Source organism: Medicago sativa, chromosome 7, assembly GCF_051527215.1.
Source record: "Medicago sativa cultivar Bolivia chromosome 7, Bolivia_mono, whole genome shotgun sequence".
Classification (NCBI taxonomy): Eukaryota; Viridiplantae; Streptophyta; class Magnoliopsida; order Fabales; family Fabaceae; genus Medicago; species Medicago sativa.
Genome location: NC_140755.1, coordinates 83,231,339 through 83,239,524, shown reverse-complemented (window position 1 = coordinate 83,239,524; position 8,186 = coordinate 83,231,339). Strand labels below are relative to the sequence as shown.

Here is an 8,186-nt window from a genome sequence, read left to right as displayed (position 1 = left end):
AAGATAAATCTCATACCAGAAATATTCAATTAAGTTGATTAGTGAGTGGGAAAGGTAACAATAACATTCATGTGAAAATTTCCACAGAAGATAAGATCAAAACAAGTAACTTAATGATAAGTTGAGATATAATTGGTTAAGATAGTTATGTTTCCTTTGAAATGCCTAAGTTACTCGGTGGTGATTCAAGATTTTGTAGAATCTAAGTGCAGAATAGAAACATGGTGTATTTTTCATCTTAGATTCTTAGTTAAAAAATAGAATGGTATTAAGAATCTCTAATCTAAGTTAACAAGTATTCATTCACTATGGTTCTAAATCTTATGTTTAGGCATTTAGGTTAGTTTAATGTGTCCATTAACTAATCTTCCATATTAGCCACTTGAAATTCATTAACATTTCCAATATTTAAACTAAGTTTCTCAATCCTTGAAATATAAATTTAACATAAACATAAAGGGCTAAAAGCGTTAAGCATTTATACATCACTTTAAACATAACTTATCAAATTCCACACAATCCAACATATGTGTTTTAGTTCATAGTGAGCAAGACACAAAGCATACAAGAAGAACCAGAGATGCATGACCATTTCAACTTAAAAACCTTGGAATGAAGCACATGGAGAACAATGTGGTTTGTCAAGCATGTGTGCTGCAACTCTGCTAAAACAGTTGAGGTATGGTAGAAGGGGATATAGATATGAATGCCAATACTTCACCTAGTGTGTAATGCTAATATGTCAAAGGGGGATGAGTCGATCTTCACTCCTTATGTTTCTAAGAAACAATAAAAGCAAATCAAGTTGCAACAAGCCAAGAGAACAGGCAGTGGATATAATACCTGATCAAGAAGGGGTAGCTCTAAATAGTAAATATCATTCTCATTGAAGGATCGGGAAAGGGATTGACAATTCTTAGCCAAGAATTGTAAAACTTATATTGGATATTACTCCATATCTCATCTTTGTAGCTGAATCCATCATCGACAATTCAATTTCTAATAAAGTTTCTTCTTGCTTACAAAAAAAAAACATAATTTATATTCTGTGACATATGTTTTTTATTGAATATGAGACATAATTGTCATTAACTAGAAATTCATTGTGAATGTAGCATGAATGATACATTTGTAGTATTAACATTGTTCCAAATTTGATTACTCATGTCTTGTTCAATTTTAGTAAAATATTATATATGTTCTTCATTTTTATTATTAAAAATGACAAGAGTCCACTTTTGAACCATTTTTAAGAGGTCTATATTAGACACACTCAAAAGTTCGATTTAAAAATGTATCAAACACAGTCAAAAGTTCGATTTAAAAATGCATCAGTTGTATTTTAGCAAAAGTTATTCTGTTAATGAAGGTTTCCCAATTGATAAAGAGCATACTCACTCGTATGATTGGTTAGTCTCCAAAGCTCAACTTACCTAAACTTTTTTCTCTAAAAAATAAATTAAGTTATTATCCTTAAGTTCTCTTTTTTGTGTTAGCAATTTTCTCTGTATTTTTTTCTTAAATTTTGAGTGTTAATTTTATGAATTTAAGACATTTTCCTAAACAATCATGAAAGCCATTTTTTAAAGTTGGAAGTCAATTAATCCGTACAATCAAGCAAGCAAGATGGGTAAACTATCGGATTTAGGAGAGAAAATTCTGCGTGCTCTCAAGAAGATGAGCAATGACACGGTGATCGACGAGGTAGCCCGCAAGAATCGTTGCTTCGGCGAGATTAGCATGTCTTTATATCATTCCATCATTGAACCCAATTTAATGAAAGACATACATGACTAAATGAGGAACGTTCTTTGCAATCATCTTCATCTTGATGTTGCCACCGTTCATAAGATCGTCCAACAAATTGTGTTTAACGAACTGTGCAAAATGTTATATCCTCAATATCCTTGTTTTGTTCCTTAAAAAGGGAAAACAAGGGTTGTCATGTTTCTTGGTGCTCAAGGTTTGTTATTGTTACCTGTTAATTACGTTATAAATTATGATCATTCTTTATGTTTATGCTATATGTGCATTTGTTACGGCCTATTTCCGAAAGCCAATTTTTATTTTTATTTTTGAAACGGCAAATTTTATTAGGCAAAGTCAGCGCAAGGAGCATATAACCTGCAATAGGAGGAAAAAGAGTACATACAACGAGAGCCATAAAACCAAGGCAACTCTCCACCAAGATAACAACTCGATAAAAAAAACCGTAGAGTCCAAATTCTATGACAGAACAGGAACTAAAACAAAATGGAATTACAGCTAAAACAACACCTAACCACAAAACAGATCTCCTAACAAAACACCCTATAATCACGGCTGCTGCCAACTGCTACTACAGCACCACAGAAACCACCCCAACAACTGGACTGCTAGCAGCACAGCAACAACACAACCGCAGAAAAACCAACAGCAAAAACAGCACTGCACCAGGTTCTAAAAAACACTCCCAACAGCTGCGAAACCGCCTAGGAAACCTCCTCCAAGCCAACTGCACCACCTGCCAGACCCCACGACTGAAACCCCCCGCCTGGCACAAAACAAAGCAGACCACACCAGACACCTACAGCAAGCCCGCAAAGGGAAGAAAAAACCAGCAAACACACCAGCTACCACACCAAAACAGACAGACCTAAAGGCCCTGGCAGCACAACAATACCTGCAAAACAAACACAGCACCAGCAAGCATATGCCACGCCCAATTAATTCTAGTATATTTTCTTTGCAGAAACCAGATCTTGTTATATTGGTTATCAATGGCAATATTGGCCAGAATGCTTTTGATAATAAGACTCGTAATCGGCATTGACAGATAGTGGTGACATTGGTGCTGTAATTCTTACTAAAATGGTTGGCCATGCGCCCATGCCATGGGTGGTGGTTCTCTTAGTGCGTAAGTCATCCACCAATTCACTTTAGAGATTAAAATAAGAGATCTTAACCGTTGAAGAATTCATTTGTTGGTATTACATGCATACCTATTGATGTGTTAAAATGTATTTTGTAGATACTTTTGTTTACATCTGTGTTGGGTACATTGGTCTCGTTAGTGTTGTATGTGCAGTGTTGCAACAACAAAGAATCCAGTCATATTCATAGGAACTGATGAACAAACTGTGTTGTGTACATTGGTCTCGTTAGTTTAGGGTTTGAAGCTTTTGAAGTCAAACTGTTTGCTAGTCGTCTATTAAGCATGGGTAACTGGTCTGAGTTTATGGACAAAATTTATGAAGTGCCTGAATAGCTGCCTCGAAACCTACCAGAACGAAGAAAAAAAATCCGACTTTCGAAAGAGTGTTTTCATCCATTGTTGCAATTCTTGTTTAAATCTGAATGAGACCTTCTAGCTGTAAATTAACAAACCCTTTTAAAAATGGAGTGTATACTTTGATGTCAAATACGGTGTCTTTGGATTTTTGTCTGCATTTATGAAATGCACGCAAGTTAGTTGTAGAACATAAAAAGCAAGAGAAAGCAAGAGCTATAAACATATAGACAATATACAGAAGTGTTTGTATTTTGATGTTCAAATAACATATCTCTATAAAAGGTCATGGTTGTGTTGGCTTTCAACATGGTGAGAAAACACTCGATTGTTGTGTTGGCTTTAGACATAGTGAGAAAACGCTCAATTGTTGTGTTGGCTTTAAACATAACATGATAACTTGCATTAACCTGGTTATACTATGGGGGAAAAATATATTTTTGTTGTGTTTACCATACTCAACTTTCTTGTAAAAAAAAAAAAAAAAACAGATCAATTTTGGTTGCAATAAAACCATTAGTATAATTTCTTAAAATTTATCTGAAATAATTTCAGTCCTTGCAAATTAAGTAAAAAAAATAGTAAGGTCTTGGATAAATCTAAAAGAACCAAAATCTAATGGATAGAATTTAGAGAGAACAAAAAACACCCAAGTTTATATTCTAACGGAATTACAATGGGTCTTAATTCAGAACTTTGGGGAATCTATTTCCACCATGTTCTATTATAAACTACAGTTCCCCAAAACTTAGAAGAGCTCCAATAGAAGTGCTCTCTTTTATAATAATTGCAACAACTTCTACACAGCTCATTATTTATTGGTTTCATCCTTCAAAAGTATTTCTTTTCATATGAAACCAGTCCATGAATTCCTCCTTCAACCTGTGCTGCTCCAGTACGAACCTGGACAAAGCAGATAACGTAATTGAGTAACAATACATTATGGTGGAGGAAAGATGTTTAGAGAATCCATTGTCTTCAAAAGCAGATAACGTAATTGAGTAACACATTACATTATGGTGGATGAAAGATATTTACAGAATCCATTATCTTCAAAAGATTATGAGAGACCAAATTGGTTCTTAAATGACATTTTTTACTACAAAAAATTATTGATAGTGGAACCAAACTGCTATTGTTCGAAAAAAAACAAAAGATAATCATTTGAGGACCAATTTGATGTTAATGATCTTTTGCATACCAATCTGGGGAGTTTATATGAAATCTCAAGCACAGTTGTATTCACACAAAACACTTATGGCTTCTAGCAAATTACACGGTCAGATGAAGACGAAAATCCCCTTGGACCATCGACAATTACATTACAGTACGTTCTCCTCTTTTGATTTTCAATTCAAGATGTTTACAGAACCCAACTAATTAGAATTTTTTTTTTTTTTAGTCTTTACTTCTATTGATTTAATCCTTTCCGGTGGAAAGAATTAGAAATCTTGTTACAAATCAATTCACATATAACTTTAATATATTTTATGAAAAATAGCACTACCCTCGGTTATGCTTAAATGACAACGAACATCACTTTTATTTTTAAATAAACAAACACACTCACCACTTTTATTTATTGGAGAAATTGCACTAACCTCCCTAAAGCATGTTCAAATGACACACACCCCACAATATTTGTCTTTTTTACAAAATAGATAGGAGGTGAGTGTAATTGATGACAGGTCAGTGTCTTTTACAAAATATAAGAGGTGTATGTCTCACTATTCTCATGGGAGGTGAGTGCAATTTCTCTTATATTTTACCTTTTTCATGTTTTCTTGTTTAAAGAATGAAATGGATGAAATGGCACACAACACAGAGCTTTTATAATTAATTTTAGAGTTACTTTATCCTATTACTGTTATCCTAACTTTTCCACGGGCAATACTTATGGATACAAAAGCCAGTGAAAAATGCTATGTGCATGAGTTAAATAGAAGATTAGGCAGTTAGTCAACAAAAAACATCAACCATTTTGATTGCGTAAATGAAACAGCTACAATAACGGATTATGCAAATAACCAGAGCAAGAAATAAGAATACTCAGTCAACCATACCTCTAGCCTTAACACCCTGGATCTAAGAAGGTCATGTGCAGACTGCAGAGAGTTGGCACCAATATCTTGAAAACCTTGCCTTACTGCTTGCATGGTATATGGAATGAACTTCAACACAGAACCCTTGTCTTTAACGGCTCCAACAACCCCTTGGGCAATTTTAAGCTTTGCTGTATCACCGAGGTACCTTTGATCACTGCCTTGAGTCATAGCTTCAAGGGAACCCATTCCTCTATACTTTTTGACACGTTGGCCATTCTGGAGCAAAAAAAAAAAAAGCAAAAAAGCAGCTATGCATGTTACAAGTGTATATACGAAACTAAATGACAGGAAACAAGGAAAACACCAAAGAAAGAGTAAGAAATGTAAAAATGTTATTATAGTATAGTTGTTTCCATATACACACCAAATAAAAACAACACGTCAGTAAGAATTTAATCATCTTTTCATTAGCATCAATTTCTAACCGAAATACTTTTCACATTCAAAAGACTAACACGCCAACCACACGCATCAAGATACACAATCTTTTTCTACAGTTCACTATTTTTAAAAAGGTTTTCAGTACAACACTTTCATCCACACACAGCACAAGCTTCAAATCTTACGAAAAGGATACCACAATTCACAAGTTTTCATCAGGGGTTGGTACCTGATATACATAAGCCCCGGGAGCCTCGAGACTACCAGCTAAGAAGCTTCCCATCATAACAGTCGATGCTCCCAACGATAAAGCTTTTACGATATGACCAGAGTTTGAGATGCCACCATCAGCAATGACAGGAACTCCACTTTTATAAGCAATGGATGAGACCTTGTAAACAGCAGTTCCCTGTCAACCACAGACTCGATATTAAGAATCAGGGCCTTGAGCAATATCTGGAATTCGTTAGCAAGAACATGAAATGTTAAAAGTAATAACTTCAAAAGTTTGTGTTATACAAGTGAGAAAATCATCACTATCTAAAGGTTCATCTCTGACCCTTTTATTTTTAATACTTTCTTGAGAATGGTTATAGAAAGAAGAGATTGCTCCACTCCAGGTCAGGGTATGCCACACAAGCCCCACGGCTTATTGTAGCAACAAAGGATCATTGGTAAGAATTGAACATTATATAAAATATTTCTATATGCAGTCACAAGCACATTGTAGCCACAGTAATAGTTTAGTGAAAGCTCAAAACAACACGTACGGTTTGTTTGGACTGGCTTATTTTATCTTATCTACTGGCATCAACTTTTGGGAGCTTATTTGGGACAACTTATGAAAACAACATATGACATCTAAGTTGCATGTCAATTTGAACCAAACATATGCATGCATAACTGGGTTATGTTAACTTTGTGTGATACATAAGAACTTATATGATAAGTTCTCATGTAAGTTGTTTAACCAAATATGGTCACAATCAAGGCTTTATCAATTGAAAACACACACCTACAACAACAATCCAAAGCCAGATGCAACAAACTGTTCAAACTTTGATCTTAAAAGACAACAAAGACAAGACTATATACCTGACCACGCCCAACGGCGCAAACTTCCTGAGTAGTACAAATAGAACCAGACCCCATACCAACTCTCAACCCATCAACACCAGCTTGAATCAAATTCTCAGCTTGATACATAGTCACGACATTCCCACCAATAACATCTAACTCAGGATAAACCTTCTTCACATGTTTAATCATCTCCAATTGATAAATAGAATTCCCTTGTGAACTATCCAAAACCACAGCATTCACACCAGCTTTCACCAAATGCTCTAACCTCTCCTTATCTTGTTCCCTCGTCCCAATCGCCGCCCCCACCATCCACTCTCCATCCGCTCCAACCGATCCTCCGGTCACCAACTTCGGATAGCCTCTCACCCTCTCAACCTCCTCTTTTGTCACCAAATCCACCACCTCTTCATCCTTCACCAAAGCAACAACATTTCCATTTCTCTTCTTCATTTCCTCTTCAATCTTCGCAAGGTCAGAGTTCCACGGTAGAGAACCCGGTGGAGCCTCCATATAATCGGAAACTCTCACGCCCTTGTCATTTCGATTGGACCAATTGGTCTTCGAAACAAAACCGAGAAATTTTCCAGTAGAATTACCAGATTCTGTTACTAAAATAAAAGGTGAATCAGCGAAATCGTCTTCAGAATCAATTACTGCAGAAGGAGAGAAGAAAACCGGTTCAGAGAGGATGGGCACACGGCGGGACTTAGCGGTCCGGACGATAGCAGCCTGACGTGAAGGAGTGTTGTTAGGATGAATAACAGCGATTCCACCAAGTGCGGCCATGGCAGAAGCCATAGAGGATTCGGAGACAGTGTCCATAGGAGAAGCGACGAAGGGAGTTGAAAGGGGGATGTTACGACTGAGACGGGAGGAGAGGTCGACTTCATCAGCGGCGAAGTCGATGTAGTGAGGGAGGAAGATGAGGTCATCGTAGGTGTAAGAGAAACCGGTGTTGAAAAGCTTCTCCGCCGCGTAACCGTCTTCGATTGGCGGAGGAGTGAAATCCATAGTGGTTGTCGGAGAGAAGAGAGAGTGAAGTAGGTTTTTCAACTACGGTGGCGGCTATAACAGTTAGCGTAATGTAATGCAGTGTTGAAATGTGTTTGTAGTGGATTTTGAGCCGTTGGATTTTTAGAATATTGTAATTTTCGATAACTTATTTTAATCATTTTGGTGACTCAATGCATGGAAATGGAATCCAAGTCATCATCATGTTCAGTTCATGTCACTGTCTCTTGTTCTGTTGTGTATCACGGCTCCTTCTCTAATCTACTGGATTTGGAGTTGATTATTTTTACTGCTATGGAATTGTATGGATAAAATTTTGAATTCATCTAGTACAAGTA

General features: G+C 36.2%; 1 protein-coding gene across 1 annotated transcript; it reads right to left on the bottom strand.

The window, feature by feature from the left end:
- Positions 1-3,873: 3,873 nt before the first annotated feature.
- LOC146909345 (inosine-5'-monophosphate dehydrogenase-like) lies at positions 3,874-7,918 on the bottom strand. The gene is made up of 4 exons (XM_085727445.1): positions 6,850-7,918; positions 5,984-6,163; positions 5,332-5,589; positions 3,874-4,171 (listed from the first exon to the last, which is right to left on the bottom strand). The coding sequence occupies exons 1-4, from the start codon at positions 7,846-7,848 to the stop codon at positions 4,100-4,102; spliced, it is 1,509 nt and encodes a 502-aa protein (XP_085583571.1). The 5' UTR covers positions 7,849-7,918; the 3' UTR covers positions 3,874-4,099.
- Between the last annotated feature and the right edge of the window lie 268 nt (positions 7,919-8,186).

Coding starts and splice junctions, on each gene's coding strand:
- LOC146909345 (XM_085727445.1), bottom strand. CDS start 7,848: ATGGATTTCACTCCTCCGCCAATCGAAGACGGTTACGCGGCGGAGAAG. Junction 6,164..6,849: donor GCGCCGTTGGGCGTGGTCAG/GTATATAGTCTT, acceptor TGTGGTTGACAG/GGAACTGCTGTTTACAAGGT. Junction 5,590..5,983: donor CCGGGGCTTATGTATATCAG/GTACCAACCCCT, acceptor TTTTTGCTCCAG/AATGGCCAACGTGTCAAAAA.